Source organism: Toxotes jaculatrix, chromosome 10 (genome assembly GCF_017976425.1).
Source record: "Toxotes jaculatrix isolate fToxJac2 chromosome 10, fToxJac2.pri, whole genome shotgun sequence".
Taxonomy (NCBI): domain Eukaryota; kingdom Metazoa; phylum Chordata; class Actinopteri; family Toxotidae; genus Toxotes; species Toxotes jaculatrix.
The window spans coordinates 15,464,137-15,485,213 of NC_054403.1; the positions used below are offsets into that span (position 1 = coordinate 15,464,137).

General features: G+C 40.3%; 1 protein-coding gene across 2 annotated transcripts in view; it reads right to left on the reverse strand.

Annotated features, from left to right (window-relative positions):
- LOC121188089 (dedicator of cytokinesis protein 2-like) overlaps positions 1-21,077 on the reverse strand; it is a 90,415-nt gene that overhangs the window by 13,626 nt on the left and 55,712 nt on the right. For both annotated transcript variants that reach the window (XM_041047655.1, XM_041047654.1), the window contains exons 27-33: positions 2,970-3,068; positions 2,674-2,768; positions 1,778-1,856; positions 1,536-1,636; positions 1,146-1,204; positions 548-696; positions 183-268 (exon numbers count right to left, since the gene is read on the reverse strand). In XM_041047655.1, coding sequence (XP_040903589.1) covers positions 183-268; positions 548-696; positions 1,146-1,204; positions 1,536-1,636; positions 1,778-1,856; positions 2,674-2,768; positions 2,970-3,068 — 668 coding nt within the window. The remainder of the gene's footprint in view (positions 1-182; positions 269-547; positions 697-1,145; positions 1,205-1,535; positions 1,637-1,777; positions 1,857-2,673; positions 2,769-2,969; positions 3,069-21,077) is intronic.

Consider the following 21,077-nt stretch of genomic DNA (forward strand, 5'->3'; position numbering starts at 1 on the left):
ATATAAGAAGTTATACTGTGTGTTACATCAATAGCAAAGCCATCGTGGTCAAGATATTTGAACCATTTTTGTATCACGTTACATAATGTTTTTGTTGTTCTATCACTTTACTGTAATTCTTTTGTCCTGGTCAAGCAATACTAATTTCTGTAATTGTGGTGTGTTTTAATACTCAGGCCTACATGGTCTCCAGCAGTTGCATGTATCGCTCATCGCCTCCTCCGCCCTCCACCTCATGGTCCAACTTCAGAATGATCTCATTCTCAAACTGTGGGAGAAAACAGAGAAGGAGGGAAAAGAGAGAGAAGAAAGCAAATGAGAGGAGGAAAATTAAAAGAAATCAATTATGCGAGCATAATTAAGGTGTCTCTTTTACTTTTATTTTCAGCATCACAGGAAATCAATAGAGAAGCGCAATGTCAGTGTTTCTGTGTTAGTGTGGAATTTGTGTTTACATAAGTGATTTTTTTTTTTTGCCTTTGTGCAGATGTTCACAGACGCCTGCATGCTTCAGTATGTATATTGACAAGTTTCTGTATGTCATTACCTTGTGGAAGTTTCCACAGTGTGAATGTTCACAGGTGATCATGTCGAAGAAGATGGGAATGGTGGCCCTTCTCAACTCCTCCTCTGGGATCAAAGTCATCTCCAGGATGGGACCCACCATACCAGGGATGAAACAGATCTTATGACTGCCTGAAAGACACATTCACATTCACACACACACACACACACACACATATTACAGAAGGATAATTAAAATCAAATCTGAACTCTCTCCCCATGCACACCACCTCTTCCAACTTTTGCCCTCAGGTAGGCTCCAAAGGTCTCTGTCCACCAAAACAGCCCCGTTCAAGAGGTTTTCTTTTTACTCTTGTCGCCTTTGAACTCTGCTTCCCATCTCCAGAATATACCCTTGCATTTCTATACATGCAGCTTTCTCTGAATACCAAGGAATACTATGAATTTTAGTTAGGGAGTGATGTCTTATATCGATGTGTGCTTACGTGAAATGGTGCTGACGCTATGAACCCTTGTTACCCTTGTGTGTGGTATGGAAACAAATTCCACTGACTCTTGATTGTGTTGCGAAGTGAAAGTGCTCTCAGAAGCAGCAAGATGACCACACTCGACTTTCTTACCTAGTTTGTACCATATGTCGCGAATAGCAAAGCCAATGAGTCTTCTCATATCTCCATATCTGAAATAAATAGAGAGAGGGAGAGCAAATACGCACAAACAGGAGACAGAAAGAGAAATCAGTCTCTTAGTTTAGCACAATGTCTTGATCAATACTGTTATTTTCTCCTTCAGAAACTGAACAGCCCAGTGGGAAAGATAACGTCGCACTAATCTGCCACCCAACATGAACTAAATTGAGTGTCTATCTACAGGCAGCACACGGTTTTAATAGGCAGTGGGAGTGTAAACGGTAAAAGCAGACTCCAAAATAGATCACAAATCACTGAGTGTTTCATTAGAGGAAGGAGGGTATGTGTGGTAAGTAAGGAAATTATATAGCCTTCTCTCACTTGGCCAGAATCTTGTTCCTCTTGGTTGGTGAGAAATGCTGAAGCTGCAGAGACTCCTGGGTAATAAACGCCACCGCCAAGTGGAAGTAGTTATTCCACAACTAGACAGAGAGGAGGGAGGATGTAGACAAAGACAATAGAGAGTCATGTTAAAAAGAGCACAGGCACAGATTCTGTCAAGTACACAGATTCTGTCAATATGAGACAAAGCTTGTAATGTCAACACACACAAACACACCTACCTGTACTTCAAAGTCATCATTGTTGAGAAACTTTTGGTTCATGGTGTCGGCATAGGTATTGATGGCTCTTAGGAACACTCTAATGGTCAGAAACACACACACACACAGATAGGTAAATAATAAATAAATAAGCAACCTTAAAGGTTGTTGTCTAAGAACAGAAAGAGGAGAATCTGTCACTGATCACAATGCAACCTGTTTGTTTTTCAGTTAAACTTTTTTTCAACTTTTACTTCTGCTCTTGACCAGAACTTTATCCTGCTATTTCAGACTGTATTATGCTTCAGATTCAAAGCCTCTGTCACAATGATTGATCACAATAGCAACTTAACACACTGTGTGCAGGTGTATCACTGAGTTGTGACTATATGCATTTCTGCACTTAAGTAGCAAATCTGCTCCAACAGTATCTATCTATCTATCATTGTTATCCGGAGCCAACAGCCATTCCCTATTTTTAAGTGGGACTTTCTCCCTTCCTCTCTCTATCTACACATCACTTCCTTAACCCCCGTCTGCAGACTTATCAACCTGTCTTTTCTTCTGCTTCACTCTAACTTTTACCTATTTGCCTTTTCTCTTCCCCTGGTGCAGCTTTAGCCTCCCATCTAGCTCACATCACAAAAAATACACAGACGGCTTCACTCCATCAGCTCACACACATAGACACATTTGTCACATCAGCTGTTTTCATCATTTCAGCCTTGATCCCAGCTTTACAATCTCTGACTTATCCCTGCGTGGGTTTGTGTGGATGCACAAGCCAGTGCAGATGTAAACAATCTTTTAAAATCCACTGGGGCAGCTGTTGCCTACACATTTTACAGAAGCAGAACTGTGACAAGTAGGTTGATGGTCCAAATCCAGAGTCTGTGTGTGTGCTTGCAGTTTGGTACCTGTTCTGTACCATGATCATGGCCATCCAGTCAGAGGGATACACATGCTTTCCGATCAGGTCCTTGAAAAGTAGGAAGGACTCCATCAAGAAGTCCTGCAGTGAAATGGACAAGAAAAAAATGAGTGTGCATATTATATAAGTAGATGTTAACACAATATAAAGTTTAAGTTTGAAACAAAGATGTTACTGTTTAAAACACAAAAACTTTTTAACAAAGTCTTTGTGTTTGTATTTTTGTATCTTACCACCAAGGTGGACTTTAACAGAAGTCTGCAAGCGTCTGGGTGAACTTACCACTAGATCAGTGGTTCCCGTGAAGGTTTCTATGTATGTAGCATAGTGACGATCATCCATCTGGCTGAGGATAGCTGTCATGCAGGCGACCACCCTGGACTACAGAGTTAAAGAGTGAGAGAAAGGCAGAAAGAGAAAGAGATGCACCATTACTTTTCAGGCACTGTGCAGCTGCTCTTAAACTGAGTGCTACAGATCTAAAGCCAAAGATAGTAAGGTAGATAATTTGTTGTTGAAAAATGTCCAAGGCTTCAAAGAAAATCTCAGACCAGTTCTCTCACTTGCTAACTTTCCCCATCATCATATACTGCCTATATGATCTAGAACAAAAGGGCAGGGCTCTGAACAAGAAAAAGTGTTGAAATGCTATTTTTAAACATGCTGTATGCATCGATAAGGCCTTACCACCATGCTATTCACAAATTAGCATAATGACAAAAAACAAACAGAACCATTGCCAGGAAGACTGGCAGCCTCTGCACTTTCTAAATTATATTCTACAGTTTACATTGTGGACCGCTTCTGCTTTCAAAAAATATTCTGATTTGCTTTATATAATACAAATAAAAAACATACAATGAACAAAGAAAAACAGAACTGACGTTTTCCAGGTAATAGCAACTGGTGATAGGTGCAAACAGCCCTTTTAGCATGTTTAATTTGGTTTACTTCTTACATATATGAGACAGAGACATTTCAGTAACACAAAGGAGAGTGAAAATTTGGTAATTCTGTCACTCAGTGATAATGACAACACAAATCCATCAACACTTTTAAACGCTTAAGGCCTACTTGAGTGGAGCCATAATTTCCTACAGTACAGCCAGGAAAAATTAGTCTCTTAAAGAACAACTAAATTTAGAAAAACAATTGGTCAATCTTGACAAGCAAGTAAAAAAATAATCCCTCTGTAACACTGCTCAATAAGACAGAAACCACTTGACCAGCTCTTAACCACCTCCTGATGTGAAGGAGGCAGGTATGTTTTATGCTAAAGATTGATTGTTTGAAATGGGGGGCAAACCAGGACGACAGCTTGCACACTGAACAGACATGAGTCCAAGGCTGTCTTCTCATTAAGAGATGAAGTTGGAAGAAACCATTATGAGACTAAAATGTTAGTAGAGATAATTAAAAAAAAGTTTCCTAAAAAGCTCCCTGAGTTCTATGAAATATTCCAGGACTCATTAAAACACCCTCTTTTAAACATGTACCTATGGCACATTCACTAGAGAAAGGTTCTCTGCTCTATTCCTTGCATTCAGCTAATATGTTGTTAATTCTTAAGAAGGACAAACCCCTTGACAAAAGCTCCTATTGTCCCCATTAGCTTAACAAATGTAGAAAGCAGCATTCTCTTTAAACTATTGGCAAAAAGACTTGACTGGTTACCTTCTGCTCTTAATTAGGCCAGATCAGACAGATTTTATTAAAAACAGAGACTCTCTCACTAACATGATGAAATTGCTCAACATCAACCCGTGCACAGTCACTAATCAGGCACAAGGTTTTATTATCTCACCCAATGCTGAGGAGGCCTTCGATCGTGTAGAGTGGCCTTAGTTATTTGCCATAATGGGAAGGTTTGGCCTTGGGGAGGGTTCATCATTAAGCTAATATATTGCTCACCCAGGGCCAGTGTACTTGTAAGAGGCATAAAGTTGTCAGAGTTCGTGTTGGAGAGATCTATTCATCAGGGGGAACCTATATCCCTGCTCATTTTTGATCTTGCCAATGAACCACTGGCACAAGCCACTGGAAGTCACAGCAGTATAGGAGGTTTCCAAAGAAGACCTATCCATGTAAGATGTGTTGTATGCAGATGATGTTTTGCTGTTTATCACCAACCCTGAGGAATAATGTCAGTTATTCAAACTTTTAGGTCCTCCCTGGGACATAAGTCAAACTTTGATAAACTGATGGCTATGCCAGTTGGATGTGGTAGGAATATACCAAATCTGTCTGAATTTCCTGGTCAACCTCAGGATTCTCATACTTGGGGATTACCATAACCCCAAACATTAGGAATTTAGTGAGACTAAGTTTTGACACAGTGCTATCTTACCAGATGGATGGATTTACCAGTTTCAAGGATGGGTAGAATGAATTTCATATAAATGAAAGTGTTACCCCAGCTGCTCTGTCCTATACAGATGTTACCTTTTATATCCCTAAGAAGACTGAAAAAGAGATTGGGAAAAAAAAAACTTTTAAAAATTAATCTGGCAAGGGAAAACCCCAGATTAAGTATGAAAACCTTGCAATTACCAAAAGACAGAGGAGGTCTAGCATTTCCTAATATTATATGTTATAACTGTCACAGTAGACACAGCATGTCACAGTAGACTTATTCGTGAGTGAGAAAAGGTACCTTTTCACACCTGATGCCACTCATGAATACTAGGGACTTCCCATTTGATATTAAATGTGCTGTATTTCATTCCTGGCATGAAGAAGGAGTGAGAGTGATGGGAGACTTGTTTAATGGTAATAATGTTCTTGTGCCCTTTACAGAAGTTCAAAACACTTTTGGATTTCCACAAAAAGACTTTTGCTTATCTTCCAGTGCGCCACTTTATCAGCACAAACGTCAAGCTAACACAGAATGTAACCCTGCTGGGACCATTCAAGAAGTTGTGCAAGTAGTGTAATTAATTTCACATTAAATAAAGGTTTTATCTCATATTTCTATAATAGTTTGCAGACTTGCAAAGGGCATAATAAGGCTTGTTAAATACTGTGAGGAAGACTTTCATAGTCTTTATGATGAGTATGCTTAGGAGGGATGTATTCAGGCCACCCACTCTCTGTGTCTCAGAAATAAAGACACACAGTATACAATATTTTACATGCAACACAGGACACCTCATATTATGAACGAGATAACATAGTACAACACCATTGTGTCTTAAATTTACATCGACAGCTGGGGCATAAGTTGTCTAAGAATATCTCAGTTCTGGTCATGCATAACTAAAGGGATTAGAACAATATTAAAACACAGGATCTGCAAAGATGTGGGATAGTTCCTATTAAGGCTGCCATCTAAAAACAGAAGCATGGTTAAGATCTAGGCTGTTGAATAAACTTCCTTTTTTTGTAGCTAGAAAATACATATCATTTAATTAGATTTATGAAAAACCTCCAACTGTAACTTAGTGGTGTAGGAAAATACTTAGGGTACTTCCAATAGAGAGGCTCAGTGCCAAGTTAAAGGGAAATGACTAACAGCTATGAAAAACTACTCTACTTTCATTTTGATGCTAAATTTACTGCAGGTTTTCAGTGTTGGAGTTTTTAATGAGGTATTAACTCCTCTTTATGTGCACTTATCTCTGAATATGGCCCGAGGTGAATACACAAAAACACACAGAGAGACAAGTTAAGGAGAGAATTAGAGATAGAAGATGAAAGCAGAAAGTGAGAGACACAAGAGGAGGGAGAAGAAGCAAGCATCACTATGACTGTGAAAGTAAGACAGACATGAAAGATGAGGCCAGGCAAAAAAAAAAAAAAGTTTCAAACAAGTTTCATGTGAGTATGTGAAAACTACTTATGCAGAGAAAAACTCCCTGAGCTGGATTAAAGCACAAAAATCATGGAAAATTTACCGCAAACCTCTCCACAAGCAAAGGATGAAAGGGGGAAGACACTGAGAAGAGAGAAGAAGAGGACAAACACTGAACTGAGCTGACCGGATAAAAACTGAAATAACCACTGGTATGAATGTAAAAATAGTTTGTATATACTACAGACATATGATCCCATCCATGGGAGTGTCAAAATGTTGACACAGGGAAGCCAGTGTCCAGTTATCTACCCGGTTTCCCTTCAAGTTTACCTTTTGTCCGTGTACTCCACCTTCTGTATGATGTTTCTTTTATAATCATTTCTTTCTTTGAACATTCCCACCCTCTATATGGTTTGTGAAATCAATAAAAATAGCTATTGTGAACCAGAAATGAAACATGGGAAAATTTCACTAGAAAATAATAATAAAAAAAAAAAAAAAGAAAGAAGAAAGAACATGAAAAACATTTTCCTTTTCTTATTTTACTCAATTTTCCATTTCCTCTTTTCCATTTTTTTTCTTTTTTTTTTTTTTGGAGTCATCCAGTCATCCATAAACAACAAGGCATGACCCTCACACCAGTGAAAGCCAGCAGCATGAGCCCAAAAAGGGTCAGGGCACCTTATGGAGACCAGGAGGAGTCAGATTCTTAAAGAGAACTGTGGTAAAGACCACTGGGGGGCAGGGTGTTTTGGCTTGTGCCCTGCTTACAGTCACTTCCAATTTTTTTAGTTCTACTTCTACATTAATGTTTTCTGATCCTTCCCTCTGCTGTGCCACATTGCTGGAATGAAGTTCACAGACAATTTTTTTTTTTTTTTTGAAACATGGCAGATGTACAGATATTTCTGCTTCATGTTTGCAACCAGGCTTTGGGTGAAATTATCCGCCAGAGATGGTGGCAGAAAAGGGAAACGCAAGACAGAGATGAAAAATGAGGGACGGCTAATTGAAGAAGAAAGATGAATGAATGGCATCTAATGTGGTGACAGCTTTCATCTGGTCAAAATGGGCAAGACATGCGTGTGTTCGTGCTCGTCTGCATTCTAATAGGAAAACACACTTTTTTCAGTCAAGTATGTGCAGCTTTAGAGTAAATATATATTTACACACACACACAAACTGATGAAGGAAGCAAGTGTTTTGAGTTGAACTTCATTACATAAATGTCTAACCAGAGATGAGTTCTGTATGTTTTGGAGCGTGCGTGTGTTTGAGCTCAGTGCATAATCACCCCCATCCTCCACCCAACTTTCTTCTTGCACTGCAGTGACACCAGAGACCCTGTCAGCACATTCCCTTCTTTAATCTCTCTTCCCTTATTTCCTACATCTCTCTCCTCCTCGTGTTCCCATCATATTTTCACCCCTCAAAGTGTGAGGAGATGAATTTAGTGTGGCACTAAAGTAGTGAGTAAGCACTGCAAGTAACACTTGAAAGAACAAGCTTCAAATTCTCTTCAAATAATTTCTCTTTGGTCTTAAAAGTCACTAAAATTAACTCATGTCATTGAAAGTAAAACTCAACATGGAAAAAATATGTTATTTACATTTTAAAGAGGTTAACCAACATGACAGCAAGTGTAAATTATGTAATTACATTATGGTGTATGGACAGTGACACGCATACACCAACAGACAGGAGTGAGTGGCAAAATAAACTCTAACTCCATATCTTTCTTTCTGCTTTTATTCACCCTCTCTCTTCCTTCATTGCCTCCTTACTGTGTAATGGTTGATCAGTAATAGGATTAAGGACACACACACACACACACCAAAACTACTCTGCAGTTCAGTACTTTCTGGTTCATGTTCACTGTGTTTGTGTGTCATATTGCCCTACTTCAGCGTAATTGGTCTTCTCTGAGGACTTATGCTCTCAATCTCCTTTAACACCGTCTAAAACACAACGCTCAAAGGGCCAAATGTCTGACCCTCAACTGCTGGTGTCCTTGCACATGAACGTGTTTCATCAACACATTACATTACATCCCCATGCTGTGACATGTAAAGAAATATGGGAGGCTTATTTGACTTGTGTATATTAATAAAACCATAACAGTGTGTATGTGATGGACAGCAAGAGAGAGAGAGAGAGCGCTCAGGGCTTGTTGAGTTAAAGGCCTTACGCAACAGTGAAGAGATTACTGACAAAACAGGACACAGATGCTAGAGAGGTCTGGGATTTCTCTCCCATCATCCTCCTCCTCCTCCCCCTTCCCCTTTCCCTCATCACTTTCCATCCATTTATCTATCCATTTTCTCACTCTGGCCACTCACATTAATAATGTATTAACAGCTGCAAATTTAGACTTGCATCAAAATGACAGGTACCTGAAAATGTACCTGCTTGACATGAAATAAATCTAAACTAAGCCTGGCTAAGAACCCACAGAAGCTGCAATATTTATTACTCTCCACAATATAAAAGTGTCAAACTAAACAGACCACAGGCTGATTATTTAGCTGTTTATAAATCCTTACTAGCAGTGGGAGTAAAATTATACAGTTTGTCCTGCGGGTGGCGCTCGAGGAAATTGGCGCTCAACCCCTTCAACCCTCCAGCAGCAGCTTGAGTATAGATAATATTCACTGCATCATTATCTGATGGCTTATTTATGTGTTGCGCGATGCAGCAATTACTGTGGTGTCAGAATGAAACCAAAGGTTTTTACTGACAATGAAAAAAATAGATGTTTGGGTTGATCACAGTAAGCAATCGCCTCCTCCAAAAGATTAAATTATTCCATGTAAATGCAGAAGATTTTCAGTTGTAAAACACAACATTTATGCTTTCACCCGATCTCCATGGTCTGAATGCATAAGTTCTGTGGAGCAATTAAACTCAGCTGTCATGGCATACCACCTTAAAATTAGAAAACAAAAAACAAAAAGCAAACTTGGAATTTTGAAATCCACAACTTCCTGCATTGTGATCAGATGAATTTCCACATTTAATTACAATATGAAACATGTGAAACTGCGTAAGTGGAATTTCAGGTAGGGAACATGTGTAGCGAGTACCCAGGTCAGATAGTGAGAAATCATCAGCACACTGCAGAGAGACACTGGTCTTTAACGGCCTCAGGCCTGTCTGTTGTCAGCATGCTGCACAAGATACAAATGCTAGGACTCAGTTTCATTAATTTCATAAAGCAGAGACTTGTGCAGTGAGTGTGGTTTTAGTGATTTTCATGTAAAAATAAAAATCTATCTGTTCATTAAAAGTGGACTATATCTGGTAGAAAACTGTTTGAAAAGTGTTTTTTCCAAGGGCATTTCAATGACCACGTTTTCAACAGGCTCTGCAGGTTCTGTTGGACGTATTTCTTGGCAAAAACAGCATTTGTAGTGGCAAAGGCCTTGACAAAAAAAGAAAGTGCATTGCATTGCGTATCAATTTTGCTTTTTTCTTGTAAGAGAACAATTGTGCTATTTCATCTTTCAAAAGTTACGTAGAGTCACTTTATGTCACTAAGTCCGAATTCCCTGTTTACAGTTCATTATCCTCAAGAGATGCCCAGTGGGATAAACAGCGAAACATAATTGATGCAATTAGATATAATTAACATATCATTAATTTTAAATTAAAACAGAGCATTAAAGCATCAAAGCATTAAAGCATTAAAGCATTAACTTTGGCAGCCTCAATTTAAATACTTAAAGTGTTAGGGTTTAATCTATTGCAGGAACACTAAGAACTGTTTCTGACAAGTTAGTCACAACTGTCAGTATATGGAACAGTGGAGCAAGTAATCAACCAGGTACACATGGATAACTTTGGTGTCCCCTTGTCTGTTCTCACCTATTAAATTGCCAAATATCCAAGACGTTTGGCCTAGTTTGAGGAATAGCAGATAAACAGAGAGACAGGAAGTCATTCATGCAGCCACGTAAGACCAAATACATGAATAAATGTGTTTCAATCCAAAGCCTAGGGGTGATAGGATAACAACCATCCATTCAAATAATTCAGTATCAGCATCCACTGATGCCTTTAACAGTACTTCATTTAGGTCCACATTCTGCGTGAGTTTTCCTCACCACCCTTTCCTCTTTTCTTATCCTCTTCTCCATGTTTATCATTTCTTTTGTGGCGTCCCCCCCAGGTGGAAAGTCATTACGCTGCTCTCAACTGTGATTTTTCATCTTTTTTTATTTTTTTAAATAGAACATCTAGAAAACACAATCTCACTAGAAGCCTGCAGCACTCCTCAATGTACAGTCACAGACACATGCTCATCTCTGACCCCTCTTTATTACACACAAACATGCACACACACATTTTTCCAACACCTGGGGGCTGAGGTGGGAAGTAGAGGGTGGAGATGAAAGAGAGAGATGGATTGTGCGGAGGTGTAATTAGTTGTTGTGTGTGTGTCAGGGTGATGTGGTTGTGTGTTTGTCTGAGACAGAGAAAGAAGAAAAGAGATGGCATGGATGTCTATCTGTGTGCATGCGTGTTTGCATTTCAGTGTGTGTGTGTTAACATGTACGCCTGTTCACAGTTCAGAAAACAGATCAATGTGTCCTCAGACTCCCATTTCCAAGTCAAGTACAAAGAGACACAATCAGTTTATACAAATAAGGACAACAAAGCACACAAAGCAAGGGGAGGGAGAAAGGTCCAAGGGAATGAAGAGAAGAGAAGAGAAGAGAAGAGAAGAGAAGAGAAGAGAAGAGAAGAGGATGTAAAAGGGCAAAGAAAGATGCAATGAAATAAAACAGAAAGGAATCTTAGTTTCAGCTCACACTATTCTTTCTTCTCCTCCCTTCTCCTTGACAATGGCATGCTTCTCTTCTCCTCCTCCACTCCAGAATGAAATTACTAAGACCTCAGAGCCTCAGCACAACTATCTTATGTTTTATATTTTGTCAACTGTGTATGTTTTTGTGCACACGTGTATTATTTTTGGAGGCCCCATGTGTTGCGCTGCACCCCAGCTGCTTATGTAATGTGCACAAACACATTCACACTGTCACACATGCACACGCCCTTTTGCTGGTCTCATAAGAGGTCAATTGAAACACAACGCAAGGTGAGTCAACCACTTTGCAGTAGCGCATACATCACCAGTTATTTTCAGATGGGGGAGGTGTCGGGAGGGACATGTGTGGACGCTGCATCAAGGGACTGCTCAGGAAACACACACACAAACACACACACACACACACACACACACACACACACACACACACACACACACACACACACACACACACACACACACACACACACACACAGACTCACAGGTAATAATTCATTGTCCATGCAGACACACTTCACTGACAGTCATAACTCAAAACTCAGTTACATAAGGACATGTTTACCAAAAGGACACAACACAACACAAGAGAACTATTAGTGAGAACCTCTGTTATGTAAATGTACATTTATTTGAACATTTATTTAACATCCACCTTTATCTAACTGGCAATGAACTTAATCTCAAGCCGTATCTCAACCAAACCTGCTCCTTTTCTGATTTCTGATCTGACTCAAAATCTTAAACTTGCCCATTAAAGAAGTGCACGCAAGAAAAAATACTATCATCTTTCCCGGTGCATGACGAATGAGGAAATTAATTTGCAAACACAATTCCTGCCGTGCACAAAAGACAAAACACTCATAATTAAGCATAATTAGAACCTGATGTCATATGGCGTTTAATCTCACTTTCTTTTCAATTTATCTCCTTCTTGTCTTGTTTGCCTCTGGAAAGACAGCAGCGTCATCCTCAGCTGGTATGAATGGGAGCAGAGTAAAAAAGAGAATGAGATAGAAGGAGAGTGGGTGGTGGGACAGCCAAACGGGGAGGATGAGGTAAGTCTGAAAGATGAAGATAAAAGAAGAGGAGAGAATGGCATGGGGAGGCTAAAGTGGGACAAAGAAGAGGGAGGACAGCAGCGAAACCGCTCAAAGGGAAGAGTGAGGTGAAGCCACTCGGGAGAGAAAGCAACAGAACAAGACGGAGAGAAAGAGAGAGAGTGAGGCAATAGTAGACTGTGTTCACACAGAAAAGCAAAGATATAAATAAAGTGACTGATAGAGGCAAGGGTGTGTGTTTCTGTGCGTGCAAGCATGTGTGTTTGTTTGTGTCCTGGCTCGACTCCCGGGAGCAGCCGCTTCTGTGCTGCCAAAGTTTCACTGGGTCTACCACCATGCCAGGGTCAATGCAGGCGTGCACACACACATACATAGACACAAAATCCAGGGCATGGCGCTGGATTAGCCACCAATGGAGACACAGATATGGGGAAATAGAGAGAAAAAGAGGGAGATTGTTGAGTGATGGTATTTGAGACATAAGTCAGTACAAAAGAGTGAGAATGAGAAATGCAATCGGTACAAAAACACAGAGCGACAGATAGACTGAGGAAAGAAGCAGAGGAAAAGGGGGAGAGGGATACAGGGAGAGAGAGAGAGAGAGAGAGAGAGGAGGGAGGATCACTGGGCTCTGCGAGCATGCGAGGATCAGCAGCAACAGAATGAGACGGAGAGAGAGATAGAGAGCGGTAAAGAGTCGGAGGAGAGCACTACTGAGGACTAAAGGACTATCAGAGAAGAGAGAGAGAGACAGAGACACCAAGAACAAGGGAGAGGAGAAGAATGCGGACCAAAAAGGAGGACAAGAAAAGGTAAGTGACTGAGAAGGCAATGAAAGACAGATGATTAAGATTAAAAGATTACTGAGTGTGTGTACAGTAAGTGTGTGTATGTGAGTGACAGCATAAAAGCCTGCGATGTTTTCTTTTTGGTAAAGATGCTCTGTTATGACCCTCTGAGGAGTGTTTCCAGTCTGATAGCCCACGGCTAGTACTTTATTTTTCAAAGCAGCTCATTCAATATTTAAGACACCAGCCAGGATTTTGTACGAAGGTAATAGTGATTGTAAGGTTGCAGGCACTGGACAGCCAACTGGACTAATAGACAAAATCTATAGTTTAAACCTCAGGACCACACAAACAAGCAAACAATAAAAAAGGAAATAAAAACACGAGACAAAAAGCCCCAGCATCTGGCTTTGGCTGGACGTCTTGTTCCTTACAGACTCAGAAGCTTTGATAAAAGTGTGGAGATCTCTACTTCAGACAGGTTGTTTACTTTATAGCAACTGTCCTTGTGTGTATTTTTGTTTAAGTAAGTGCTGTGACCGCAGCCATCAAAACCAAGTGTGCATATATTGTAGGCATGTGTGTGTGTGTGTTTGTGGCAGGTGAGTAAATCCTTTCCGTCACAGTATGATTTTATGTAGATGAATACTGTATATCTATGCATGTTTGTGAACAGTATGTGTATGTGTGTACTGCTTATTTTGTGTGTTGCATGCAACATTAATTACAACTTTTTCTATTTTCATTTGTGTGTGTGTGTGTGTGTGTGTGTGTGTGTGTGTGTGTGTGTGTGTGTGAGAGAGAGAGAGAGAGAGAGAGAGAGAGAGAGAGAGAGAGAGAGAAAGAGGGAGAGACCGTGTGGGTGTCTGTTGCCCGACTGCTATTAAAAGCCTCTGAACCAATCATCAGAACAGCTAGCATAGCTTTAATATGGGATTATATTGCAATAACCCTTCTCTTATACACTAATGCTGCCCCTGTGCATCTGTGTATGAGATCAAGCAAATGTGTGTGTAGGGATCTACGACTGAGAACTGAGACAGTTTGGATGTATGCAGCCTGTGTACTTCACATTTATATGACCTCAACATTTAAAATGACAGTTTGTGCGTATGCATGAGTGTGTGTGTGCTGCACTGGTCTTTCATGGGCACAGACAAACACAACAAGTCAAAAACTGAGTAGGGAGAACAATCCTTGTCTTTCTTTCCTTTGTCTGTCGCATTTCAGTGTCTGTTCAGTTGTGTTTAGAGACTCACTATGCTGTTTTTATATTTAAATACTTTTAAAATGTTTAAATGATGAAGAGCTAGGCTGCTGGAAAATGTAAAACACTGAGAAATAGTGGACCAGAAGCTGAATATTGCTGAGGCTGAATAAACTATCAAAAAAATGCCATGATGCTTGCATGTACTGTGTAAGGAGATTGTTGTGGTAAAGTGGTTATTAGTGATGCAAAAGAATATTGCTAAGTGCATTTTTCTGTTTCCATCCATGGATGCATAGCTAACATGCTTGCAGCAATTTGATTTCTTCAGTGTTCTCATGAATGCACTTTATTAATTTTGATTTATTAATACTTTCGTGTTTTTCTTCTTTTATGTGCAGCAGAGTTGTTTATGTGTTTTAACCAAAAAACAAACAAACAAACAAACACATAACACTGCACATACTGGAAACAACTTCAGCAGAGTATAATAAACAATTTGAAGGGGTATAATGCAAATTAGAGATGAGGGAAACCTAATCAATAGGTTATGGCATTATACTGCATTGACTTTAATCACATCCATTTTCTCCAGAGAGTGACAGATGATGGAGAGAAAGAGAAATAAAGGTTAACGGAGACTGACAGGAAGACAGCAGGCAGAGTCAAAAGAAATGTGTGTGTACTCGCACAGGCATTTGTGTGTGTGTGCGTCACTGACACTTTAGCCGCTCTGCTAACCAGACAGACTGTGAACAAGTGATGAGAAATAGATGAGATGCGGAGAAAGAGAAAAGGACTAGAAAAGACAGAAGGGCAGGAAGATGGATGAGGGAGAGGGAGAGAGGGCAGTGGGGGCAACAGGATGGAGAGATGAGAGGAGGAGAGATAGATTGTGGGTTAATGATGGAGAGATTGGATGGGACGTGTGGGCAGGATGAGTGATATAGCAGAGGGGAGAAAGATGGGATGATAGAAGAGGATAGAGAGAGGACGGAGTAATCAGACGACAGGGACAGGTGAGAAGGAGGGATAAAAAGATGAGGTGACAGGAAGAAAAGACTTAAAGACAAAGAGGGAGAGTATGCAGTTTGAGCAAAAAACGCAAAACCCAGACCATATCACACTCTATTAGCCACACTTATAAGACCTGTGTGTGCTTGTGCATCTGCAGTGCTTCTTTTAACTTAGACACTTTTTATTCTGTTGGCTCACAGGATCTCGTTTTCCACTTTATCATGTTTATCTCTGATTATCAAATATTTGGTGGCAAATCTCGCATAAATATTCAGTTTTTACATCGGTTTCCCTGCTCTACTGCTCAACAAACACACATTCTTCTAGCCCACAACAGAACAAATGAATTAAGCTGGCAGATGGAAATTTCAATAACACACTCTTTGTCTATATTTCACCCCTTTCCTTGTTACAGGTACCTAACTGGTTGTAAATAAGCTTCTACCATAAAACCCAAAAGACTTCTTTCTTTTTTTTTTTCTCTGAGGGCCTTCTGAGTGGGAAATCATACTGAGTTATGTCCTATTTATATCCTCATAAACAAGTAGAAGGGGATGAAAAGGATTAAAACTTTTAAGAAAACTCATTATTATCAGGCAGATTTCCATTTTTGCAGTTTCTGCTATCAAGCCTTTTGATTAGGGTTGTAGCACATGGACCTCAGAGAAGCTGAGACAAGTATTCAATAATTTAATTCACATGCATGGAAGTGCAAATGAACATGAAAATAAATTGATATGTCCTGTAAAATAGTCAATGATCACTGAATGAAATCCCTTAAAAGGCTAGCCTGCAGGAATTACTTTTCATGCCACTGACAGTGTTTGTGCATGCAAAGTACAACTGAAAAGACTAAAGCCCTTTAAATTTACTGTATATGAATATAATTATTATTATTATTATCTGAGGGTTCCTCAGAGAAAAGGCTGACAAGTTCAGAGTAGTCTACCTCATAGGCCCAATGATGAATCAAGTAATTTCTAATCTAAATTCATTTTTTCTTTAGTTCAATTTATGCATCACTGGTTCTAAACATGCACACAGGCACACACACACACACACACACACACACAAACGTTGACTCAGAGACTGTTTGCTCAGAAACTATAGTTCTGAGGATCTCTAGCTTAAACCAGGACTCCTCATTGGCTACCTCACTATGAGCTTCAGGAAATTAACACATGAAGTCTCATGTTCAAAGTTAAATTCTCATAGGTATAACAAAGAAGGAGAGCCAGACTGGAATGTAAATTTATCATTAACACGCAGTACAAAATGTGCCTTAGAGCACAGTCTTTGTCTATTATTCTGTTTCTCATAAAACTTTTAGCATGTGGATGTGTGTAGGAAAACCACATTAAGTTCTCATGTTGCAAGTTTCTTGGACATCAACACTTTCCATTGTTTGCACTAGTTGCCTTGAAGAGACGCTTGAGTTTTTCTTTTGACTATCAGTGAGGCACACACAATCTGCCCCAAACAATGCTTCAATGAGAACCTAACTTGAATTAAGCTGGGTTGGCTGAGATGCTTGGCTTTTGTGATATGAACACTAGCCTCTGTGGCTTCTGGCTTTTCAGTTAAAATGCTGATTAAAGTGCAGAGTCCCTGAAAAATACAGTTGCACCCAATTAAAATGCACAACAGGCTGCGGAACCAGCTGAGCAGGTTTCCTGGTTGTTTTCATTTTCAGTTACTGGATTCTTCCTTGTGTCTAAGATGCAGGAATAAATGCTGCACCACGACACCATAGAAAACAATGAAACCAGTGATCAATTTTGGAAACAAAAGAAAAACAGATAATTCATGCAGTATATCTGCAATGCAACATTCAAATATTGGACATCTACAAACATCTAATATTTATTTACAAGCAGAAATTAACCAAATACTAATATTTGGTACTGCTAATAATTCTAGGCGTCACTTTTGATCATCAATCACATTAAAAAAAAGAGGCGACAAACAGCTCACACGCTTATACTGATATGATTATTGTGGCTACCTGTGCAGATATCACTCCAACTTCTTCCTACAATTATTCATCAACGAATGCCTGAGCAAGCTGTCCTGAAATGATGTCTGATTTTGGTGATTCATATTTATGGGAATATAAAATATGCATTTTCATTGTGCAACATTACAAGAACTCCTGCATGCTTAGTCAAATTGATTTGGGGAGCAACCCTCTGGAGCAGACCTTTTTCCTGCCAAGTACAATTATTGTAATGAATGGTCCTAAATTCTTCGACAAAAGTGTCCCTGATGGAAATAAGAGTTAGATTGAAATTGACAGTTTCAGAGACTTGAATAATCACAGAATAGTCAAATCAAATGCTAAAGCAGAAAAGTTTCTTTTGTTGCTCTGAGCCAAGACAACAGATGGGGGGGAAAAAATGACTACACTACCCAAAAGGCAGTGTGTGCCCTGTCTCAAAGGGCCAATAAAGTGCTGTGTTTGTCCTGTTCTGGGGGTGTGTGGGTGAGAGAAGCTTTGTGAACCCAGAGCAGTAAAGTGAGTCTCCGTCTCCCTAAACCCCCCCCCACCACCACACACACACATATACACTCAGGGCCCGTCAATCTGCAGCTGAAAAATGAGACTCACCTTGAAATGACAGAGGACTTAATTTGTGGGAGCATCCAGAGCTCTGTTACCACTGCAAACCACGGCAAGGGTGCGCATTCATTCAAACACCCATGTACAAACACAGACACACACCGCCTTGCTGAGTTGGCCTGTGTCACTGTATAGACAATTCCTGAACAGCCCAAACCCACCAACTGGTAAATTAAACTCATCACATGTATAAACAGCTTTCATAAAAAGCTGCACCCCGTCAAGACGTTCCCTGTTGTGTTTAAAGGCTGTGTGTGTGGTGACAGATGCTCAAGCACACTTGCAGTGCATATTGATTACTGGCAAGCAGTGTGTTCAGCTTCCCAGAGCTCTTTCTTCCTCTCTGCTAATGTCTGTCTCCTCACGCATCATTCTCTTCCGGTCTTCTCTCTGTATTCTTTAACAAACCCTATCAGATACCTTTGTAGATTTCAGCTAAGGAAAATGGGCCTTTACATTGCTTCCTCTGACACACAGACACGCATACATGCTCACGCATCACTTTTATCTTGCCTGTGATCCTTTGCCTTCATCTGTTCTCTCCCTCTTATCCCTCCACCACCTTTCTGCACCTCCCTGCGCTGCCCTCTCCCTTGTTCTCCTCTTTCTTCGCCTCCCTCTTCATCCCCCAGCCAACAGCGTTGCCTCCCCTTCCCCTCCCAGTTCATTTTGCACAGCCAGAGGTGCGATGTGGGCGAGAGACTAAGATTAAATATAGAGGCAGAGGGAGGGGGGAGAGAAACGTTCAGCAAATCAAAGACAGCGTGACAGAGATGGAAAAGGGGGTGGTGAGTGGGAAAAGTGTGACAACAAACACAGGTAATGATGAAAGACAACAGCGTCGAGAGGAAAGTGGTATCCAATAAGATTTAGAGCGCAAGCAAAAGAGGGGTTAGAAAGACAGGCATGTCAGGGAAACTGACTTTTGAGGATCTGATGTCTTTCAGCCTGACATCCTGCAGGTCAGGGGTGAAGAGTGAGACTTCAAATGGTAGCCACACACACACAAACACGCACATTCACAGACACATAAATAGGTTGTGACAACAAGGAGGGAGGGAGAGAAAGAGAGAAAGTTTGTTGCAGCAGGTGCTCTGGCGTCTGGTGTGGCTGCTCGTGGATAGACAAATGCTTGGAAATGAGCTGCAGTGAAATTACCTTCAATTGACTTAGTCTGAATCCCAAGGCAAACTGCTAGACAAAACATACACACCCTGAAACACACACACACACTCGCACATATGCACGCACATCTGCAGTCCTTACTCTCTCGGTCACACACACAAACGCAGGCTCACTCTCTTGTTCTCGTTTTCACTCTCTCTCTCAGGAAAAATATCATCATCATCCGCAATTTCTTTTTGCAAATAACACATCTCAGCCCGTTTCTCATCCACCGGGTGGCCTGTTTTGCAAACAGATTTCTCTCTCTCACACACACACACACAAGATTGCAGACTCACACACCCAAAAAAATAAATAAATAATCCACCATCCTGGGTCGAGGCCTCTGTGGTAGACTCCAGGACAATGGTTACCACTGTTACCATGGTAACTGATCATAAACAGTCTGGGCTGTCAATTATGTGTGACCCCCTGCTAGCTCCTAGGCAATGCAGCAGTCCTTGAGCCAAACTCACTGTCAAGATATTTATATAAATAGCAGCAAAATGTCACTGAAGAAGAAATTCTTGGATCTATAGTACCTTACATAAAGACCTCACATTTCAAAGCCCAACTGTCTGACAGTGATACTCCAGAGCTATAATATGTGCCAGGAACTTTGTCATGAGTATTAACTGCACTGTACTGTGTGACACTGACTGTTGTCTAGCTAACATGTAGAAAGTTTCATAACAGAGGGATGCAGACTGAAAACAATCTAAATTTAAACTGTTCCCAACCCTGTGCTGCGGCCCATGGGCAGGCCCACCAGCATAATAAACTGTATTCATTCAGTTTTAATATTTTATGACCTTAAATGAAAACTGAAATTTCAAAAAGGCTGACGATATTAATTACACTCGCCATCAGGGAAGAGAGAATAAAAGGGCTAAAATGTCCATTTTTATTCTGCTCATGCTGTCAAAACAGCGTGTGACATCAAGCTTCAAAATGAGTTGATATAGGTCACACAGAGCATTGGTATGAGTGAATGTGCGCGTGAACCTGATCCTGAATACATATAATCTATTAAAGCAGCAGTCAGGCTCATCACAGTCAGGTTGAGTTAGTACCTGTCCAGGAATGAGAACATATTTTTAACTACTACAGGGCCACACTGCTGACAGGCACATTTCGTAAACTTCTGGGAAGCTTAAATCTGATGTTTGCCTTTGCTTTGGAGACAAGCTTCCTAATGAAAACTTTTTTGTTAGTAATCTTATGGGGTCTTAAACTCATGGGTGAACAAGGCCATATTTAATTTATTTTGAAAAACACTGCGCTGTCCCTGCCTTAGACCTTATACAGCAAGCATCTGTGCTGTGATGTTGCACCAGCTGGCATGAAATAAGCTCTTTTTCTTTTTCTGAGTGTGTGTGAGTGTGTGTGCATGGCAGCCAGTTTAACGTCGCACAATGACTGCAATGAAGATAGAAGGGGAAAAAAATAATGATGAAAACATAAAGAAGGCTTCAGTCAGATGCCATGGACTAGCCTAATTTCATGTGCAAATTATCTTTTGTGACCAGACCGTTTGTCATCTGCCTAAACAGACATCTGTTGGAAAGTGCCAATATTCAAAAATCAACAGCATGCTAGCTGCCTGAGTGGTAGTGAGGGATCACAGGTGCATAGTGGTGTGATTTAAATACCGGTGGATAGAAAGATATTTGCTGACCTGAATCTAAAACATGTACTAAAATGGACTGATGCTTTTATTTTGTGCAGAGATGCTTTGAAGCCTCACAACAAATGCATAAAATTATGCACCACAGCTTTGTCAATTACCCCCAGGAGCTACAAGTCTATGATAAAATGATTTCATTAGCTTAAACGAGAGCTAACTTTTAACCTGACAAATGCTGCTCCAGCTAGTTTTTCATAGTCCTAAATACTGTATAAATTGCATATTCGT